The 22,131-nt window shown below is 58.2% G+C and overlaps 1 protein-coding gene across 6 annotated transcripts in view; it reads left to right on the forward strand.

The window, feature by feature from the left end:
* Positions 1-22,131, forward strand: part of LOC144719406 (homeobox protein cut-like 1) — a 205,525-nt gene that overhangs the window by 89,558 nt on the left and 93,836 nt on the right. For 4 of the 6 annotated variants that reach the window (XM_078595289.1, XM_078595293.1, XM_078595290.1 and 1 more), the window contains exon 3: positions 1,451-1,498. The exons of the other annotated variants lie outside the window; for them this stretch is intronic. In XM_078595289.1, coding sequence (XP_078451415.1) covers positions 1,451-1,498 — 48 coding nt within the window. The remainder of the gene's footprint in view (positions 1-1,450; positions 1,499-22,131) is intronic. 6 annotated transcript variants of the gene reach the window in all.

Genomic DNA, 22,131 nt, shown 5'->3' on the forward strand with positions numbered 1-22,131 from the left:
GAGTTAAAACCACATGCCCCCCCCCCCGCCCGGCCCCCCCCCCCAATAATCTATACTCCACCGCGTACTTCAGTGGAAAGCGTAGTAGCGTGGTGCGGCATCACTCGATCCTGGCGTTGGTGGTGGGGGGGGGGGCACTTCTCACCTCCTCCACGACACGGGATACCGGCGGGATCTCCGACGTCGCCGCTGTTTGTTGGTCAAAACAAAAACAACACGGCGCACGTAAGCGAGCGTTACGCGGGCGGTCGGCCTGGGCCCCCCCCCCCCCCCCACGGTGCGAGGAACGATGAAATGGAACCGGCAACTGGCAACCGCCGACTCTCCCGTGTCCAATTTCCACGATCCCTTAGTCGACCGGCGGCGTCTGCGTTCCTCCTGCGGGTCCGCGGGGCCTGGCGCGGTCGGGGTTCGGGCTCGCGTTGTGGTTGTGTCTGATTAGGCGAGCGTGGTTCGCGTTAGAGGGGAAGTGTTGTTGTATACCACAGTCGGCGTGGGCACCCCCCGTCAAATTCCATCAGCCCCCCCCCCCTGCCACCCCATCCGCCACCACCCCTCCTTCTACTCTGTGAAGCTGCTCCACCTGTGCGCTCCATAGCTACGCCGCCACACCTGTGCAAATCCGCGCCATTACCGCAGGCTTTTCTTTGGGACAGATTTTGTCTTTTCTTCCCTTGCACGGCAAATGGACATCTGTGAAAAAAAGAGCTTTATAGCTCGCCGGATTCCGCTAGTTAAAAAAAAAATACTCCGACTCTGCGATGTGTTGCTCGCAGCCGGGCAGACAGACAACGGCAAAATTATTTAAGCTGCTGTGGGCTCGTCTGCACCCAACATCGTTCCGTGATGCACAAGCGACGTCGCGGGGCCCCAAGCAGATGTCCATCCTTTCTGCCTCACAAGAAGAGTCTGCCTTCCTCATCTCATCCGCACCACGTGTTCCACCAGCACGACGCAGATCAAAAACACTCCCGGTCACCTCGCATTGCCTCCGTTTCGGATTTCCCTCCCATCGTCGTCTTCTTCGCCCTTGCTCAGCAACTGTTTTAAAAAATAAGACAGAGAAGCTAGTGGTGGTACGCTCCCCTGTTCGCCTGCCGAATGAGTCCTTGGAGGAGCCGGATTTGGCCGCGTTAAAAGAAAAACCTTTAGAGAGGTTCCCCTCCCCCCCTCTTCATCACGAAGTTGGTGGTGACAAAGCTAAGTCTCGAGAAGCAGCTGCTTACAACGACCGGGCTTGATGTGAGGGCACTGGGATTTGAACCCAGGCGGCCGCCAGCCGTCGACGGCACGAGCGCGATGCGCACTCTCTTGCCGCCCGAATCGCGATGGCGCCGTTGAAGGACCCCCGTTCCGAAGAGACCGCCTCTGCTGCGTTGCCCGCTCACGGTTTCCGCGCGCTTTCTCTCTCTCTCTCCCCCCCCCCCCTCTCCTCTCCGTCTCCCTGCAGGACCTGAAGAGGCTGGTGGCCCCGCTGCTGAAAAGTTTCCAGGCCGAGGTGAGCGCGAGGGCGTCATTAGATTGCGCGGGCGACGCGCGTACACGTACACGCGCGTCGTCCCGACGTCCGGTTGGCGCCCGGCGCTCGGGAGCCAATCCGCGCGGCGCTGCCCGTTTCCGCTGGCCGACCGAGTCTCGCGTGCCGCGCTGCAGCAGAGTGGGTAGGCCCTGGGACGATTGAAGCGACACGGCGAATCGGCACGATTGAGGGCCGGTGACGTGATTCACGGATTCATTAATGCGTCTTGTTTTTTTTCGTTTCTCTTGTATTTCCTTTTTGCTGTGTTCCATTTGTACAGTTTCGTTGTTGTTGTTGTTGTGCGCTTCCTTGATTGTTTCGCTTGTTACCGTATTGCCCATTTTGGCCCGGTCGCCGTCAGAAGAGAGCCTCTCGCACGAGCGAGAGGGTCACGGGCCTGATGCGAATACCGCGACTCGCCTTTGCCGAATAACGACAACAACAGTAACAATAAAACGCAGCGACAGGCGTAGGATTTGTCACGGGTAGACATTTTTTAAAATCAAATCATCATCAGCCATGATCTATCCACTGCTGGGTGAAGGCCCTCCTCAAGCCGTCACCATGCCACAGTCCATCTCGCTCTTACCCCGTTGCAAGTCCGGCGCAGCCGGATTGCTCGAACGTGGGGATCGAGTGTCGCAAAGTCGCCCCTTTTTTGTTGCATTCGGTTTGTTGTCGTTCCCCCGTCCCACACATCTGATTAGCACGGTCGACTACATTCGGTTGCGAAGGAAGTTCAACGGCACACGCGCGTACGTACGCGAAACAAGAACGGCCGAAAGAATACAAACCACCTGGCGGGGTTCGGAGCGTGATCATGCTCCGTGATTTATCGGCGTGCTGGCCCGCGTTCGTCTTCACCGTCGCCGCCACGATCATCGTCCTCGTCGTTGTCATCGTTATCAAGCGCCCTCCGGCTACGCGCGTCGTCCGCTCATCTCCCACGGGAGCCAGCCTGTTTGGCCGGCCCCGTTTGGCCGGCCCAGTTTGGCCGGCTCTCTCTCTCTCTCTCTCCCTTCTCTCGCTCACGCTGGGCTAGCGGATTATCCTGGTGGGGTGGCGCGGGGCAGCAGCAGTACGACAAATCAAAAGCGATCCTTGCCGCTGGTCTCCCGAGGGACGCACGGCCCGGCGACCCCCTGCACTCCCAGGGGTTATTGATCGACCTCGCGCGGCCCTCCCGGAGGGGGGGGGGGGGCGGGGTCGGGGGGGGGGCAGCGGCTCACGACGATCCCAACTCGCCCGCGTCAGCAAAGCACGGGTGGGGTGGGGCTTTAAAACGTCGTGGCCGGCGTGACGAGCCGAGCCCAGGTGACCGCCTGACCACCTGACCGCCGCCATCATCGTCCCCGGCGTCTCGTACCGCGGCGTTCCCTCCGACGATCCCGGTCGGCTCGCCTCGCCGGGTTTCCGCCGGGCTGGATTTTTGCCCGAGCATTGGAGGCGGCGGCGGCGTCGGCGTTATCCCCGCTGCGTGAGCGCTAAACGTTCGGTTAAGGCCCCCGCTTTGAATTTAAAGGAGCCGTAATTGGCGAGAGCGAAACTTTGATTAGTGCCAATATCCGCGTGGCCGGCGCCCGCTTGATGCCGGATAATGATGCCCGATGCCAGGGCGGAGCGTGGAGCCCCCCCATATGCGCGCGGTAATTTGGCGCCGCTGTGAAAATTTATGTTGTTAATTACCGAGGGGGTTTGGGGAGCCAGTGCGCGCAGAGCGGGAGCAGGCTTCATTAGGCTCAGCCCTTTCCATTCACGGCCGATGGGCGCAATTCAAAAACAAATTACGCCCCGCGCGTGCGTTTGCACATGCACGGGTACGCGGCGCGTGCGCGGTGCGCGTTTGCCCCCCCCCCCCCCCCCCCCGCGTGCTGCGTTCGCACGGTGGTTCCCTCCGTATACGACGCGCGTAGCGTGTGCCGCGGCGTTCATCCGACCCTGTAACGTCATTCTGCGGGGTGGGCGCGGTGTCTTGTCCGCTGCGTCACCTCTTGTGGTGGAACAGCCCAGGTGCGGTATCGACACGCGGATGATGGGGGAACAAAAAAAAAAACGGGGTCGTCGCACGGGGAGCACGACGTTTTGTTCCGTGTGGCGTTTAAAAAAACGGCGGCGGGATGCAATTGCTTTGTACGACATCGCTAAGAATTGCTGCTTTAATGCCCGATCTTTTGTTACTTTTTTTTTTATTTTCAATGTAATTGAACGGACTTGTTGTTTTGCCAGTTGCCGCTCGGTCCGGTTTCAGCGCCGTGTGCGGTGCGAGTCGCGCTGCCCGCGAGGCGGTAGAGTTGCAGAGTCGCCGGGGTTTGGATGACACGCGGCGGCCTTGGCCAATGGGAAACGAAGGCCTGGCGACGCAAACGGAGCAGCAAAACAGCATCGCAGGACATGAGAGGTTAATCATTATCGTACACTGCTTGCCCTGGGGTGCCGAGGGGTCGGGGACGGGGGGCGCAGTGGTTAGCACACGGCACTACGAACCCCGGTGACCCGAGCTCGATTGTGGGTCGTGGTGAACATCAGAGGCGAGCCGAATCTGAACCGGTTCTTAGCCACCACCCCACTTTTTTCACCAACTCGCACTGACCGGTATGGTGAAATATGGTTAAACAACCCCGATGACCGACACAGAGTGTAGGCAGGCCTTTATCTAGTCAGCGGATTGGCAAAGGGCTGAAAGTAGCGTTTAAATATGACGCGCAGCCCGTTAAATTTCAGTGTGGTGATCTTGACCTGACTATTATTTGCTCCCTGTTATCATCTGCACCTCCGATTGGCACGGTTGGTCACGTACGGTGCGAAAGAAGTTGAAACGTACGTACGTGTACATCGACCGTCGCTGGTCACCTTTACATCGAACTATTTTTATTTTCTCTCCCCGGTTTGAATAAAATAAAGTACACCGCTAAGATGTCAAACTAGACACACAAATGGAATCTGCGGAAAGCAGATTTTTCGTTCAGGTTTTCGGCGCTTGGGTGTTGCCATGGGCAACGGTGAAAATGACCTCATTTCAACCAATCGGAGCCAACGGACGGTCGGGCAGACGTACGGATGGACAGACAGGCGGAAGGATACCTTGCCACGTGATACGCAAGTTGTACACGTGGGACCGTTTGGGGGGTGCAGATAGCGGCGGGCGGGGGGGGGGGGCTTTTAGTCCAAATCAGGAGCGTTCTGGACACCTCCGCACTTAGTTGTGGGAAAACTCGACAGCTCTTTTGAAAAAAAAAAATCAACAAAAGAAGGAAAATGTAATAACGAACCCGCGCAAGGAGGTACGACGGCTCTGGCTCGCAGCAGGCTGCTGCTGTTTGGGGAGGGGGTGAGGGTCTCGTACAAAGAAAATTACAAAATTCACCTTTGGAGTCTGAGCGCGTTGGGGGGGGGGGGGGGTCTCGTGGCTCGTGGGGGGGGGGGGTGGGGGGCGCCCTCGGCGTGTTTCTGCCGAATCCCCGACGAGGGCCGTTGATCCGCCGCCGTCCGTGCGGCGTAACGCAAAGTTGAACATCTCCCCACGCCTTCGGCTTTCGTGGCCCGACCTCGAATCATGATCGTCTGTCGTGCGGTTTTAACTCTCCATCCAACACACAACCGGTATAGTGCTGTACTAGTTAGCGAATTGGCACGTTCTGTTTACGTGACAAACCTTACTGATTGGCTGTGTCGGGGGTGGTGGCGGGTTTAACGACACATTTATACATTTGCGCGATCGAACCCAAAAAAACCTCTTATGGATGATATTGCTCGTGAAAGCTCTACTACGTGTTAAGCTGATCGGCACGTTTCATTGACGCGCCACATTTTACCAATTGGCTGCGTCGGGTGGCGATGGTGGGTTGACGACACGTTTATATCTACATGGTTCTGACCCCAAAAAATTAAATAAACCCTCATCGCGAAGTTCTGAATTCATTTGCGCGCTCGACTCAGCGACGTTTAAAAATGGGCAGAGGCGGGTTAAAAGTGGGGGGGGGGGGGTTGGGGCTGGGGGAGGTTGGGTTAAAGTGGGGGGGTTGGGGTCGGGGTTGGGGGAGGTTGGGTTGAAGTGGGGGGGTTGGGGTTGGGGGAGGTTGGGTTAAAGTGGGGGGGTTGGGGTTGGGGGAGGTTGGGTTAAAGTGGGGGGGTTGGGGTTGGGGTTGGGGGAGGTTGGGTTAAAGTGGGGGGGTTGGGGGAGGTTGGGTTAAAGTGGGGGGGTTGGGGTTGGGGTTGGGGGAGGTTGGGTTAAAGTGGGGGGGTTGGGGTCGGGGTTGGGGGAGGTTGGGTTGAAGTGGGGGGGTTGGGGTCGGGGGAGGTTGGGTTAAAGTGGGGGGGTTGGGGTTGGGGTTGGGGGAGGTTGGGTTAAAGTGGGGGGGTTGGGGTCGGGGGAGGTTGGGTTAAAGTGGGGGGGTTGGGGTTGGGGGAGGTTGGGTTAAAGTGGGGGGGTTGGGGTCGGGGTTGGGGGAGGTTGGGTTGAAGTGGGGGGGGTTGGGGTTGGGGGAGGTTGGGTTAAAGTGGGGGGGTTGGGGTCGGGGAGGTTGGGTTAAAGTGGGGGGGTTGGGGCTGGGGGAGGTTGGGTTAAAGTGGGGGGGTTGGGGTCGGGGTTGGGGGAGGTTGGGTTGAAGTGGGGGGGTTGGGGTTGGGGGAGGTTGGGTTAAAGTGGGGGGGTTGGGGTTGGGGGAGGTTGGGTTAAAGTGGGGGGGTTGGGGTTGGGGTTGGGGGAGGTTGGGTTAAAGTGGGGGGGTTGGGGGAGGTTGGGTTAAAGTGGGGGGGTTGGGGTTGGGGTTGGGGGAGGTTGGGTTAAAGTGGGGGGGTTGGGGTCGGGGTTGGGGGAGGTTGGGTTGAAGTGGGGGGGTTGGGGTCGGGGGAGGTTGGGTTAAAGTGGGGGGGTTGGGGTTGGGGTTGGGGGAGGTTGGGTTAAAGTGGGGGGGTTTGGGTCGGGGGAGGTTGGGTTAAAGTGGGGGGGTTGGGGTTGGGGTTGGGGGAGGTTGGGTTAAAGTGGGGGGGTTGGGGTCGGGGTTGGGGGAGGTTGGGTTGAAGTGGGGGGGGTTGGGGTTGGGGGAGGTTGGGTTAAAGTGGGGGGGTTGGGGTCGGGGGAGGTTGGGTTAAAGTGGGGGGGTTGGGGTTGGGGTTGGGGGAGGTTGGGTTAAAGTGGGGGGGTTGGGGTCGGGGTTGGGGGAGGTTGGGTTGAAGTGGGGGGGGTTGGGGTTGGGGGAGGTTGGGTTAAAGTGGGGGGGTTGGGGTCGGGGGAGGTTGGGTTAAAGTGGGGGGGTTGGGGTTGGGGTTGGGGGAGGTTGGGTTAAAGTGGGGGGGTTGGGGTCGGGGGAGGTTGGGTTAAAGTGGGGGGGTTGGGGTTGGGGTTGGGGGAGGTTGGGTTAAAGTGGGGGGGTTGGGGTTGGGGGAGGTTGGGTTAAAGTGGGGGGGTTGGGGTCGGGGGAGGTTGGGTTAAAGTGGGGGGGTTGGGGTTGGGGGAGGTTGGGTTAAAGTGGGGGGGTTGGGGTCGGGGGAGGTTGGGTTAAAGTGGGGGGGTTGGGGTTGGGGGAGGTTGGGTTAAAGTGGGGGGGTTGGGGTCGGGGGAGGTTGGGTTAAAGTGGGGGGGTTGGGGTTGGGGTTGGGGGAGGTTGGGTTAAAGTGGGGGGGTTGGGGTTGGGGGAGGTTGGGTTAAAGTGGGGGGGTTGGGGTTGGGGCTGGGGGAGGCTGGGAGGTGGTTTGCTTCCTTCCCGCTGGGCTTGGAACCCGGCCGCCGCGTCGTCGTTTGCGTACTTGCGGCGCGGAGCGAAACATTTTTTTAACCGCTGGTAGTTTGATGCGTTACGTTTTGAATTGATTAAGGGAACGAAAAAATGCAAACGACAGAAGGGGCGTGTGTGCAAATGTGCAAAATTTATTGGAGCGTGAGGGTGACTAGAAGAAGGCAGCGGGGGGGGGGAGAGTGGGGATCAGGAAGGCAGGCACGCAACAAAGACAAAGATCCCCCCGTATAGCCTCAGCGAAATGTTGTGGCAAGTGCTGTTAGAGATTAGCACCTATAAAGGCCGGCACGGCACACGAGGAGTTGGGTGGCCAGCACCGCGCCCGGCAGCCTTTGTCTCTCGAGTGGCGATGTTTCCACACCGCACCAGGTACTCATTTGAGGCCGAGTCAACCTAGAGAAGGCCCAGGATCGATTCCGACAATCATCACTGGTGTTTGTGTTGGTCGTGAGCGGGAATCGAACTCGGCTCGCCGGGTTCGTGGGGTAGCGTGCTAACCGCTACACGAACGCTCCCATGAACACAGACACAAGGAGAGACACGGAACAGACACACTGACTCGCACAGATGCAGAGGCACGCACACTTAAACGTACGTACACAAAAACAAACAGATGCAAACACAGAGACACACACAAGACTCGCACACAGACATCGACACACAAAACGGATACGCACAACGACACACACAGACGCAACAGGGAGAGAGACCGCGCAAATTTAAGGGGACAGAACAAAAATAAGGGGCTTAGCACAGAGACATAAAAAGGGACACGTGGAAAGCATGGGAGATGGAGGTTAAGATCAAGGGGGCGGCGTGGAACGGGGATGGAGACAGGGAGAGAGATGGAGGGAAGGGAATGGGGAGGGGGGAGATGGAGGGAGAGAGATGGAGAGGGTGGAGAGGGAGGGAGAGAGTGAGAGAGGGAGGGAGGGGGGAGGGAGAGACATGGCAGAAGGACAGAAGAGTGATAATGTTTTGTGACGGAGGAGAGAATTGGCCGATCTGTATGCCGCCCGCCCTTGCATTCCTTCCATCGGCCTCTCCTTATCCATTATTCCTCGTCTTATCACGTGCTTTACATGCAAATAACCATGGCCAGTGATAAACCAAACACCATCAATTTTCCTACGGCTTTCAGAGTGGGTGGGGAGGGGAGGTGGGGGGGAGGGGAGATGGGGGGGAGGCGGTGGGGGGTTGCATGCATGCGTGTGTGTGTGTGTGCGCGTGCATGCGCGTGCGTGTGTGCGCGCGCGCGCGCCTGCATCATCAGCATGCGTGCATGGATGTGAGTGCGTGTGCATGTCTCGAGTGTGCGGCGCACACGTGTTTGCGTGTGCGTGCGTGCGTGTGGCCTGGGGGTGGCGGGGTGAGGCGGGGGGTTTGTAGGGAGGAGGAGGGTGAGGCGGGGGGCCTGTGCAGGCGAGGGCCGGGTAGGGTGCTGAGCGGGTTAAGTTGAGAGCCCTGCTCGCCACAAAGGTGATTTGGTCATTGTCCCAATACGCACGGACTCGCCCAGCTGTGACCGAGTCATTTGCTTTTCATCCTTCCCGCCAGCGGCTGACAGACCGAGAATGAAAATGAAAACTAAAACAAAGGAATTAGGAGAGAGTGGGGGGGGGGAATCATCAGAGGAGATTCCGATTTTTTTCTTTTCCCGTGAACTTTGCCACGGTTGTGAGACCGGCCTCTTCCCCCCCCCCCTTGCCCCCCCCCCCCCCCGATCTGTGCAAGCCCAAAAGCATTTTCTGAATTAACGTTAAGAGTAATTTACCTAATGATTAGGAGGATTAGGCGTCATTATGCAGTAATGACTGACATTAGGTCGGATTTGCTGATCGCGGCACTGTTGAGACACGGCTGTGGCGCCTCGTCTCCTGATTTACCGTGCCGCCCCCTGCCCTCTCCGCGTCGCCCTCTCGGCTTAACGCGGCTAAGCCGTTGCCACCGCCGCCGCCGCCACCACCACCACCACTGCCGTCGCTATTTCCCTCGATAGAACGTTTTCCCATGACGATTTGTCGTCTTTTTTTATTATTATTCTTCGTTTGACATGTTTTTTTAGTGTTTCGTGGCTTGGTGGGGGGGGGGGCGCCCTCGGCGTGTTTCTGTCGAATCTCAACACAAATGGGGGGAGGGTGGGTGGGGGTGGGGGCATCCTTTTGTGCACCCCATTCACGCAGGTGCACGGGAAAATTATAAAAACCATAAACACATTTTTTAAATAACCCCGCCCATAACGATTGAAAGGAAGATGTACATCGATGGCGTTTAAAAAGGCCTTTTTAATCGTCCCCACAGAAACGTTTTCGATGGCGATGATGGCCGAGCGTGTCCCTTTGCTCGCTCTCCCACGAGTTCCCGGGTTGTCCCGCGCATCGTTGGGCACCGGGCACGTGGGAACGAAACTTGGGACATCGCGCCGCCGAACGACGATGTGGTACGACCGGAAAACCTGTACCCATGCGGATACAAAACGTGCCATGGAGTCACACGCCCTGATCTGCTTGAGGCAGCTGCCTACTACATTGGTTGCTCTGTGCCCAGGTGGGCCTCGTAGGTGACTCGCACGCGGATTGTACACGGCTCGCGTGTGGATCGCGTGTGGCTCGTACACGCGCCTCGCACACGGGGTCCCGTGTAGAGCGGCGGAGCGCGCTTTCCCACGGCGCCGAGCAGATTAAACGTCTTTCACCTCCCGCGCGAATTATTCGATATTTTGTCTGTGGTTTCTTAGGGTCCAACGACAACGCCTGCGGATTAGAGATCCAAATGAAGGCGCCGCAGTAAGAAGTTGAAGAGGCGGAGCGAGCGCCGGTGTTAGGGGGGAGGCACGGCGTCTCCGCCTCCCCCCTTCCCCAGTTCTCTGTCCAAGGGTTAGGACCAGACGGTCTGAGCTGCTTCCATCTCCATCTGACCCCACTGGCTGCCCTCTTGACCTCACCCCCCACCCCCCCAACCTCCCCCGCTGCGCACCACGATGAGGAGAGGAGGCGATTGCGGTGGCCCCCGCACGCCGCTCTTCCTCAACGGTGTTCTTTTTTAGGTGACCCCAGCCACCGTCGTGTGGGTTTTGATGAGGGCCTCAATGTCAACTAAGTCTGTGGTGGCACCTACGTACGTTTAGAGCTTTCCATGCAAGTCTGTGGGTCTCAGTGTGAGTGTGGCCACTATATGCCTGAAGATCCGATTGAAATCCCTAAGCAGTTATAAGTGACTCAGAATTGTGCGCAGTTGCGTATACAGTACACGACTTCCCTGAAGGCAAACACCTTCAGCGAGCGCGATGCCGATCACACGGTTCGAATTCGACCCTCGATCGACGGCTGCGCCATCACCACACACGCGTCGAATAAAAAGTAAGGGACAAGTCCTCACTTACTAACAACTCCTCTATCATTTTTCATTGCTGGAGGGGTTTCCCTCCCTACCTGAAAATCCTAGCTCCACCATTGCCTCAATGTGAGTGTGGTCCCTATATGCCTCTATGAAGTTGTGGAAAATCACCACAAATACACCCCAACTCATTAAATCTCGGAGGCTAAGCAGGTCTGGACATCTGTGAAACTACTGGACATTTGTGAAAAATAGCTTTCTAGCTCATCGCATTCTTCCAGTATGAAAAAAATTTGATTCCGATTCTGATAGTACTTGGATGGGAGACCCACCGGGGCTTTGCCAGGTGTTGTAGGCGTGGGGCAAGCGAGATGAGGCCAGGAGACGGCAGCGCGTGCCAGCGGTCGGTGGCATGCAGCTCCACGCCGAACCCCTTAATTCGTAAACAATTTCGTTATAATGTAATTGGTGTGATTAGCTATAATCTTTCTCGACGGGACGGAGGTGGGGGTGGGGGGTCGGGGTGGGACGAGACTGGATGCAGCGGGGAGTGTTCACGGCACCGGCTGAGCCGGAGTTCCATCCAGGGTGCGGGTGGCGGCATCACGTGGCCTGCCGTCCACTTGAGCCGAGTGGGGCGATCATGGATGGGGCCGGGGCGGCCTGGCGAGGCTGATTATCCCCAGTGGCTGAGCCGGGCCACGGAGGCTGCGAGGATGTAATTTGGCCGCGTGGAATCCGCTGGGGTTGTCCATGGTGGCGACACGCCCCCCCCTCCTCTTCCCCCCCCCCAGCCCCGCTCTCCATCTCCCCACCACTCTGAGCCCAGCCCGGCGCGCGTTTCCCCCAAACAAGCGGGCGGCATTGGCGGCCACCGTGCAGCTCCAAGCCCAACCCCCACGCCCCCCTCGTTCCAAACACACCCCCCCTACCCTCATCCCACTCTTCCTCCTCCTCCTCCCTCTCCCTCTCCTCCTCCCACTCCCCAGCTCGCCTCTGTCTCATTTCGTCGTCCTGACGTCTCGTGTCATGGTCGGGCGACGTGAGCGATGGCTTGTGAAGGGCCCCCTCCGTCTTATCGCCCTCCTCCTCCTCTTCCCCCGTGCGTGCGCACGTGGGTTAGGAGCTTCCATGCCCAACCCTCCTGCTCCTCCCTCCCACTCCTCCCTGCTGCTCCTCCGTCCCCTCTGCATCTACCTAACTGCTCCCACCCTCCCTCCCACCCACCTCTCCTCCACCACCCCCTCCCCTCTCCCCACCTCTTGTGATTTTTTCCTTTGCTCCTTTAACACTTGCCACTCCGACCCCCCTCCCCCCCCGTGCCCGCCGCCTGTCTGGCTGCTCGGGGCTCGGAGCGATCGCGATGAGCTCGCGACGATGTCCTCGCGAGCCAGCGGAGAGCGGCTGGTGGGCGCAGTGCGAGGAGCAGGAGACTGGGCTCGCCCGAGGGGCGTGATGTGGCTGCTGCACCGGCGGACGAGCGAGCCGCCAGAGAGGGTGGTGCCAGAGGCAGTGGGCGAGCGAAGGGTTAAACCGGGGAACGGTTGCAGGACACGCTTGCGTGAGCCCATCGCAGAAGGAATCTCGGCACAGAATGAGGGGGGATGGTGGCTTCTCGCTCGCTCGCTCTCTCTCGCTTGTCTCTCCTCCGAAGGCCCCCTTTTCTCTCTCTCTCTCTCGCTCGCTCTCTCCCCACCCATGTCTCTCCGGTTCTGTGTTGCGTGTGCGTATCTTGTCCGTCTGTATGAATGTCTGTGTGCTCATGCTCTCTCTCCAGTCCGGGTCTCCATCCGACTATCTCAATATCTTTCGCTCCCCGTCTCTCCATTTTTCTGCGTGTCTCTATTTGTTTCTCTGTTTCTGTCTGACTCGATCTACTCTCTCTCGCTCGCTCGTTCTCTCGCTCTTGCTCTCTCTCTCCCTCCAGCCCCACCACCACCACACTCCAGCCCCCTCTCCCCGCTGTTCCCCCCCCCAACCCCATACTTGCACAATTCCCTTCCCTGCTCTTATTGACGGCCAGCGAAATGGGATCTGATGGCAGTGTGATAGCAATAATGCAGCGCCGTTGGCCGCTCCATTCTCACCACTCCACCGCTGTTGTGAGCCGCCGCCAACAAAGACTGCCGCCTTCCCTTATTTTTAACCATACATTTATTTACCTTAACGCGCGCGCACACACACACAACAATATATATACTCGCTCGCTGTCTCCTAAAACATCTTGAGAGTTTGCAAGAGTTGCGCGACTGCTGTGCTGCTGCTGCTGCTATATTTGGCCCGATGCAACGGCTGCACGATACAAAACTCCGCACCTCTCTTCTCCGGCTGCATTTCCGAGGAGGACGCATGGGGTCACAAACGGCGCTGTGTCTGTGTGTGTGTCTGCGCGTGTCTGTCTGTGTGTGTGTCTGTCTGTGTGTGTGTCTGTGCGCGTGTCTGTTTGTGTGCGTCGTGTGGTACTGTGGCGATTAGCGCGCCGCGCTACGAACCCGGTGACCCGGAGTTAGATTCCTGCTAACAGCCAACAACGGCGATGATTATCTGAACCGGTTTCTTGGGCCCTCCCCGAGGTCGACTCGGCTTCAAATGAGTATCTGGTGCGGCCGCGGCATGGTTCTGGCCACCCACCCCCTCGTGCGCTGCGTCGGCCTTCATAGGTGCAGCTCGCGAACAGCACTTACCCCAATAGCCTGTTGAAGGCTATACGGTGTGGTGTCTTTGTGTTTGTGTGTGTTTGTGTGTGTGTGTCTTTGTCTGTGTTAGTGTGTTTGTGTGTGTGTGTGTGTCTTTGTGTGTGTGTTTGTGTGTGTGTCTTTGTGTGTGTGTGTGTTTGTGTGTGTGTCTTTGTGTGTGTGTGTGTTTGTGTGTGTGTCTTTGTGTGTGTGTGTGTTTGTGTGTGTGTGTTTGTGTGTGTGTCTTTGTGTGTGTGTGTGTTTGTGTGTGTGTCTTTGTGTGTGTGTGTGTTTGTGTGTGGAGCGGCAGTGTAGTGGTGAGCGCACACTGGCGCTACGGACCCCGCAGAGACCCGAGTTGACTTTCCAAGCCACGGCTAGCATCAGTGGCGAGTGAAATCCACCAGGCCCCTCCCGTAGGTCGACCCAGCCTTAAACGAGTCGCTGGTGCGCCGCGTGCACATCCTCGGCGCTGGGGAGAGAAAGAGGTGGCAGGCGAGGTGCACTGCCTCACCTCCCTCACCCCCCCTCGTTCCGGCCGAAATAGCCGCTCGCCGAATAGCACTTTGTCCCAACGGTCTGCTGAATGCTGCATGGGGCATCTTTGCCTTGGCTTTTATTTCTGTGCGTGTGTGTGTGTGAGAGAGTGTGTCTCTCTGTGCTGCAAGATCTCTTTTTTGCATGGATGAAATCAAACTGGTTTATCCAGACCGTTTCCTCAAAAACATTTCTCAAAAATTCACCAAGCCCACCCCTCCGCCCTCTCTAGTGGATTGAAATATGTTTCCCCCCCCCCTCGTTGCACTGCGCGAGGTGAAACTCGTCCTACGTGGCTTCTTTTTGCTCGAGATGGTCTTCGCTGAACTGGGTTTTTTTTTGTGTTTATGTAAAACAGATGCTGCGTGCGTGCCTCAAAATGGTTTTGATGCGTTTAACAAGCCCGCCCGCCCGCCTTGCTCACAACCATATTGCCGCTCCTGGTAACGCATTACAGTATTACATGGCCCCCTGTATTTCCTCTCGCTTTCCTCCTTCCCGGCTGTGTCCATTCTTTATTTTACGGTCTTCAGTTGTTTGTTGTTGTTTTTTTGTGCACCCCGCACCCGTCATTTTTCCTGTATTGCTGTAAGCCGCTATCTCGCGGTAAACGGATTATGACCCGGAGTAATTTGTAAACGGGTGAGAGGTTTTTCTGCGTTATGATGAGGCATGGCTGACCATTCTGGCTGAGCCCCCCACAACACCCCCCCCCCCACAACATCCATCCTGCAGCTTCTATCGCTCACCCACGACATCGCACCTTCTCACCGGGCCATCCCCGGGCCAGAATTTCCTGTTATTCCCTAGGCCTGTAACGATTTGCACGCCCGCCACCTCGCAATGTCCCTCGCCGCTCTACCAGTTAATGTTACCGTGGCGAACGCGGCCGGCGCCTCCGGTGGATGCCGGCAAACGAGCGAACCGCCGATTGCCTACGGACGCATACGAACCGAACGTCGATGCGCGATCCGGTGCCCGTAATCTCGAGCGCGAGAGGGTTTCAACCGCTGTCGACAATCCCACCGCGCGCCTGCTTTACAACCGGCGTTGGCATGGCTCGGCGCGGCGCGAGTGAACTGCGCGTGGCTTTTGGCCAGGCATCGCGCTTTCTCGGTGAATTTGGCCGCGCTCCCTCCTTCAATTATCGCTTTTCGTTGTTGGAAACGAGGATTATTTGCCCGCCGCGCAGTTGCCCCCAGTGTGACGCGTTCCGCGGTTATCGCCGTTCGCGTTTTGCGCCCGTGGCGTTGCGCGAGCGTTTCTGCCGTCGTCGGGAATTGCACGAATCGTGAGTCCTTAATTGTGGGTGGCGTCGTGACCCCCCACCCCTTGCCATTACCGGTACCCACTCGCCGCACACCGCCGGCAAATGAGACGTCACGACTCGGGCACTGCGCCGTCCCCGACGAGAGAGCGAGGCGGAGGAGAGGAGAGAGAGAAAGAGCGACTGAGTGCTGAGCAAATTACAGAATGAAACACGTGTGTATGTGTATATATATAATATCTTTTTGGTTTAAAAAGTCGCAGAGCAATAGAGCGAGCGAGCAAAAGCAAAACAAACGAGCGCATCGTGCGTTTGATTGGCGGAAACAAACGCTCGAGCGACGCCCGGACGGCTCTTCACACATCGGCACGCCCGCCCAGGAGACGTTTTCACTCGCGGCCTGATTAAATTAAAAACAACACGGACTTTACGCGCGATTGGGCAGCGACTGCCATGTATAATCCTTAATATTAAAATGACAGGCGCTCTATCAATGCGCCGCAATTACATTTCGTGCGAGCATAAACGGGGTATTTGTGTGTACAGTTTATTTATATTACGATCTTGCACGCGGGGGCATTGCGTCGGAGAGGCTCTCTCTCTCTGCGTCGAAATAAATAATGGCCACGCATTTTGAGCTAAACGTTAACCCACTCGGCGACGAAGGGATGGAAGCATGCGGCTTCGTGACTCTCGACGTCCACCACTACCACCCCCCCCCCTTCCAACGCCCCCCCCCCCCCCTAAAAATGTGGAGCAGGCGACTTTGCTGTGAGTGTGAATCTGATTCGTGAGCATCGAACTCGGCAGAGGCGACGGGCTCCGTTACACAGAGCCCTAGCGCACTCTACCAGGCTGTGCATTAGCCCTGCCCGTTTCTGCAGGTTGGTGTCACTGCACCACTGGCCTCTCCAACACAAGCCCGTGCCGCTGCCAGCGCTAACACTTCTCTACCGGCCTGTGCCACGACTGGCACTAATCTCTACCAGCCTGTGCCGCTACCGGCGCTACGAAGACGTCTCCAATAAGTTGGGTCGTTTCTTGCGCTTGCTAGCGGAGGGCCAGCGAGTGGGCCTGCTGGAGGCCGCACACTCGATAAAACGGGGGGGTGGTGGGAGATAGAAAACACTGGGCACAAGATCGCAGTCAGAAGAGGAACATCTGACAAAGCGACGTGATACGCGCGAGCCTTGCGAGTGCCGCGTTGCCGCCGTCAAACGTTGCTCGGCTTGTCCAAACGGCACGGGGTTTTAAAGTCGCATCGCAGGACGACCGGCAGATGTTCCCGGACAAGCAGCTACCTCGTCACGGGGAAACGATGCCAGGGCAAACCCGGGACGGGTGGCAACTCGAGCGGGGGGACGGCTGGCCCGGGCGGCCTTGACAAATATCGCCACCCGCCCCGCCGGTCTGGTTGGCCGCGGGTGGGAATCGGATCGCGAGTCCACCGGTGTGAAGCCCCCCCCCTCCCCCCCCCCCCACAAGTGTGCTAACTGCTGCGCCGCCACCCCCGTTAGCGAGCACTTTGGTAAAGCCCTGTCCCTGCCTGTCACAGCCCGGTGGTGGCCCTTGACCAGGAGGGAAACTCAGGAGGGTTCAGGTAGAAAGGGAATGTTTTAGTGCACATTACTGCAATCTTAAGGTCGATTTCTGGGATCGCAGTGGAGTGCGTAAACCCGTTATGGCACCACGCTCCCCTCCCGGACGGACAGACACACAGACACACGTGCACACCAGTAGACACACACACACAGACTAGCAGACACACAGACAGACAATACATGCAGACAAACAGCTAGCCAGGCAGACAGGTTGATCCACACACACACAGACTAACAGACACACACAGACACACGTACAGACAGTAGACACACACACAGACTCGTAGACACGCAGACAGACAAGCAGACGGGCACAAACAGACGCACGCCCAGGTAGACACACACACACACGCAGACGGACACGCGGACACAGGACGCACGGCCCATCGTCCGTGTCATTCAGGCAGATCAACAGGAATGGCAGACAGGCAGGCAGACGAGACAGGTAGAGCACTGGGTCAGGTTGCACTGCACCAGAGGTTTGCTTGACGTGCCGTGCAGCTTCTTTGCTATTTTGCCGCACTTGGCTTTGTTTTTGTCAAGGCTGAATGCTTTTTTTCCTTCCCCGTGTGGTGCGCGCGCGGGAGGGAGAGCGAGCGTGAGCGCGCGTGTGCGCGTGTGTTTTATCATTTTATTTATTTATTTTAAGCAGCCATTATTTGTTGTCGAGGACTTGAAGGAGGCACGGAAAAGCCCTCACCGAGTGGCTATCGCAGTGCCCCGGGGTAACGGGAGAGTGGGAGTGGGAGAGAGAGAGAGGGGGAGTGGGGGAGAGAGGCAACGACGTTAAAAGGGAGAAGTGAGAGGCTTCAGAGGAACAAAAAACATGCTGATATTTTACATTGATGGATCATTTAGATGAAAGGAATGCGGAGCTGTATTGGGGCCGATGCTTTGTTTGGGAGGATTCCAGATTTTGGCGTCGCTGGTTTGGAATAAAAAGTTCCAGAAGCGAGGCACCATCGCGAGACCGTGACAGCAGAGGTCGCAACCGGGTACCCGATACCCGTACCCTACCGGATACCCGGCTACCCGTACCCGGCTGGGTACGGGTACCCGTTTGCGACCCTGGTGCGGCCGGGTACGGGTACGGGTAAGGAATCAAAACCCGTTTGCGACCTCTGCGTGACAGGATGGTGATGGGCATGGGGAGGCCTTCATCCAGCAGTGGATTGACTGTGGCTGTAGATGACGATGGTTGATGATTACAGTCCTGAACGATTACACAAATCTATCCGATTGCCAGTTCATACTTAAACGAACGTCGCAGTCTGCCGCTCGACTTTACAAAGAGAGCCCCCCCCCCCCCCAGCAACGCCACCCCCCCCCTCTGCACCGCTGACGAGCACCCGAATTTTCTCCCATTGCCGGGAGAAACCGACGTTTGTCTTCTTGGCCTGCTGGGAGCAAAACGTCGGCCATCGTGCCAAACAACCCGAGAAGACGCATCAGAGAGCTGGGTTTTTAAAAAATCTATTTGCGCGGGCGTCGTCGCATTGTAACAGAAGCGGCGCGAGTAATTTTCTTTTTTAATGTCTCTCTTTCTCTGGAGTCTGATGACACAGTCATGAAGAGGCACGCGGAAAGCGCCGCAGCGCTTGGGCCCACGACAATTTCCAGCTCCGAGCTGCATGCGTCGCCTGCGTGTTCACGCTCGTGCCGCCGAGTCGGGAGTTAATAGACATGTCAGTCCACTGTGCGCAGACGTATTCCGGTGTACGGCACGCCGGTGCCCCTGTAGGTCTCTCAAACCGAGCTTGTAATGACTTTGCCCGATTCAAGCGAGCGCGGCAGCGGACCGGGGACAGCCGCAGACGCGAGTGTCGCTCGTTCTTCTCTGCTGCCCCCCGTAGTCTGGAAATGCCCCCCACCCTCCCATTTTCACGTAATTTTCACCTTTATTTAAGGCCTCAATCTCGTTAATTTGCAATTTGGGACTTGCGTGTGTGTGTGTGTGTATCTCTCTCCCTGTGGTCGCGTGAATTTTTCTTCTCTCTCTCCGGGTCCGCCGGGTCTTTTCCCTCCAAATTTCGGATCAACGTGGCGGCTGCTGCTGTAAATGTCCACGTGATGAAAAGCCAACTTTGTCCGGCTATCATTTGTGGCGGCCAGGTCGCTTCTAAAAAAAGAAACGAGCTATACAGCTCAGTGATGCCTTACCTGATCGTGCCATCAACTCCCCCCCCCCCTTCTCTTCGAGTCCAGGTTCAGGACCCCCCCCCCCCCTCTGCCTTTTATTCTCTCTGCCTGTGCCCGACTGACTACCTCTTTCCATCGACAAAATAAATATTCCCACCGTTGCTGCCCGGTGTTTTAAAACGCGGACAGCGACGGTCAACCCGTGCGCCTGTGCTTACGCGTGCGGCCGGGCACGGCGTCCATGAGGAGTGAACACGCGGTTGTGTTTTTCGGGGGTGCGTAACAAAAGCCATGTTTACGTGCTGGCGATCGTTCTCATTTGATTTGTGTTTGGAGTTTGGGGGGGGGGGGGGGAGAATGAGCCGGTGTCACCCCGCTAACAACAATAGGCGGGCGAGAGTCACAAAGGCGCAGCGTGCACGTGACGACGCATCACGCCGTAGATCCTCTCGCCCGTGGCACGTGGGTGTACTTAGTCGCCGATAATTTTTCCAATTCGTGTCCATCGTGTCTGGTGACTGGTTCTGGTGACGCATGCAGCCACTAGAGGCGCTACATTTGCGCGACGGCGTTCGGCAAAGAATCCGTTCTAAAACCGTGACCCACCCCGAAACATGCACGGGTGGTGAATTGAGTAGCGTGCACGTAGCGACCGCGCTTGTGTGCAGCATGTACACATTGCTTATGTGCCGTGTACATGTGTGCGTGTGTAGCGTGTGTGTAGCGTGTGCATTTGCGTATGTTTGGTGCGTGCATTGTACCTATTCGGTACGCGCACACGCGCAGCAGCGAGCATGTTGCGCGTGCTTGGAAAAGACTGTAAAAAAAATATTGCTACAACAAACGCTTGTACGCCTATTTACAATACTGTACGCATGCATGTACGTACATCCATAATGTAAACAACCGATTCAATCATCCAAACAGTGGATAGGGATGTTTGTCTGCGCGCACGATTCCGGCGAAACGCCCCGGCGAAAGAATATCTCGGGCGCTCCATTCTCGCTTTTATCTCGAGCCGGAAGACAAATGCGGGAGGAACGTCGCGACAGCAGATCTGGCGCGCACGCTCGCAAGCGCACAAGGGACTCGGGGCCATCGGCCCGGGGGGGCCTCCATAGATCAACTCCACCCCTCCCCTCCCGATTCGCGTCGCCCACGGCGGCCCGAACTGCGGCGGGAGGTGGGGGGGGGGGGCCCCCCCCCCCCCCGCACGCCGCGTCCGCCGATCGTCGCCGTTGTGCCCCCCCCTCCCAGCGTTTCCGCGCCAGCGACGAAAGTTTCCGCAAAAAAATAAATGGGCGCCCGCACGCTGCCGGGTCGCGAAGAAGCGGAGAAGCCTTCCCCCCCCCCCCCCCCCCCCCCCCGAAAAACCTTCACGGGTAAAATATTGCCGAGTCTGTTTCTGAACCCCTGTAAAAAGCGTAATCTCTTACCCCACCCCTGACCGTTAACCCGTGCCCCCCCCCCACCAACCCCTGTGACAAAAGGCCATCACCCTGTAATTTTGCCGTCACCCCCGAGCGAGCGATTATAGCGAGCGGGAACGTGGAGGAACTCGTTTCGCCGCGCTTCCCTTCGTGGCGCTACGTTTCGGGGGGGGGGGGGGCCCTCGACAGTGAATGTAGCTCACGGAAGGGGCGGCACACCCCGTCTTCTCTCATCTCGGTGGCCCCTCTGGAATCGAACGTCTGCTTAGCAACTGCGCCGAGCACAGGGGGGTCGGCAACCTGCAGCTCCGAAGGGCCCGCCTCGTGACGTTACTTATTAGGGGCCACCGTCTCCTATTCACCACAGTGCATTGCGGCTCTTGAAATATTTTTGTTTGGTTGCCGACCCCTGGCGCGTAACCCGAACTGCATCGAAAGCCCTTGCCTTCGCCCCTAACCCGCCAAATTAATTGCAGTTAAATTGCTAACCTCAACGCTAACCTCCGAGCCTTAAAGCCTGAACTCCTAACCTTTTGCCCGAACCGTAACCACCCCCCCCCCCACCTCACTCTAATTGTAACCAAAGTTCCAACCTTAGCCCTATCTACCCGAAGCCAAAGTAGTCCCGAAACGGTAACCTTTGACCCCGTAGGCCCCCGGGGACACCTGACACCGGTGCCTTGGCAGAGGCGCGAAAAGGATGCGAGCGGCAGGGCCACCCGCGTTTGATTAGGGGGTGCCCGCGACGGTTGTCGGAGTAACGTCTCTCGCGCGGCATTGGCGGCGGTGGCTCTGGGGGCCCCCCGGCGCGCCAGGTGGGGGGCGGGGGGGGGCCTGCCGATGTCGCTCCTCCGTCGTAATGTGGCTCTGGAGAGATGGGCGGCGCGGGCGACGTGGGGAATATGCGAGGAGACGGCGTTAGAAGCACGGCCGCCCCCGCTCACGTTATTGGCTCGCTCGTCAGTTGAGGCAATATTTTTTCCTAATATGTATCGGGGGGCTGCATTAGGGAAATTGGGGCGGAAAGAAAAAAAATTGGGGAGGCGGGGCGGGAGGAACGAGGGTGGAGAAAGCAGGCGGCGGCGGTGGGGGTGGTGGCGGGGGGGGGGATGGAGACGAGAGGAGGAGGAAGAGACGGGACGGGTGGGGAGGCTGGGTTGGAGGAGGAGGAGGAGAGGGAGGGAGAGAGCGCGAGCCGTGCGGAAATGTTTCACGACACGTTTTTTCTCTCCCCCCCCCCTCGCTCTCCACAATAAAACGGTGATTCATTCAAATCCCGGTCGCCTCAGCCTCATCGGCGTCCCGTTAGGACACGCTGCGTGATGGCTCATTTGTCTGAGCAATTCCTGATGATAATCGTATTCATTTCTTGAGTGTTTAATCCCGCCGTTTCCGCGACGGCGCGATGTTCGCGCCGAGGCTTGTTCTCGCGTTCGCCCGCAGTCCCGGGCTGGACAAGTGCCGGCTCCGAGTTGTCATCACGAAGCTCTCTCGCTCGCCCGCCCACCCACCACCCGCTCCCTCCTTCCCTTGCCCGCCCGCCGTGAAACGGAATGCATCCCCTGTGCCCTCCCTCTTTCGGTCCCATCCGCCCTCCCCTCTCCACTACCCCGCCACCTCCACACACCACCCCCCCCCACCACACTCCGTCCCTCCCGCGCGCTGCGTTTCCGCTGTCTGTCGCTCCCCGGTTCCCGACGCCCACTCCGATGGCCCCGGAACGTGTGACGCGGCGGCGTGCGCGCGTGCGCACGCCGCCGAGCGTTTGCGTGCGCTCCCCCCGCGCGTGTGTTTGTGTGCATGGACGCTCACGCCGCACGGCGCACGCCATCGCGCGTCCCCGCGTACGTCGCGGCACCCGGCTGGCCCGGCCCCTTCCCCGCCCGTCGCCA

The sequence above is a fragment of the Lampetra planeri genome, chromosome 6 (genome assembly GCF_965212315.1).
Source record: "Lampetra planeri chromosome 6, kcLamPlan1.2.h2, whole genome shotgun sequence".
Classification (NCBI taxonomy): Eukaryota; Metazoa; Chordata; class Hyperoartia; order Petromyzontiformes; family Petromyzontidae; genus Lampetra; species Lampetra planeri.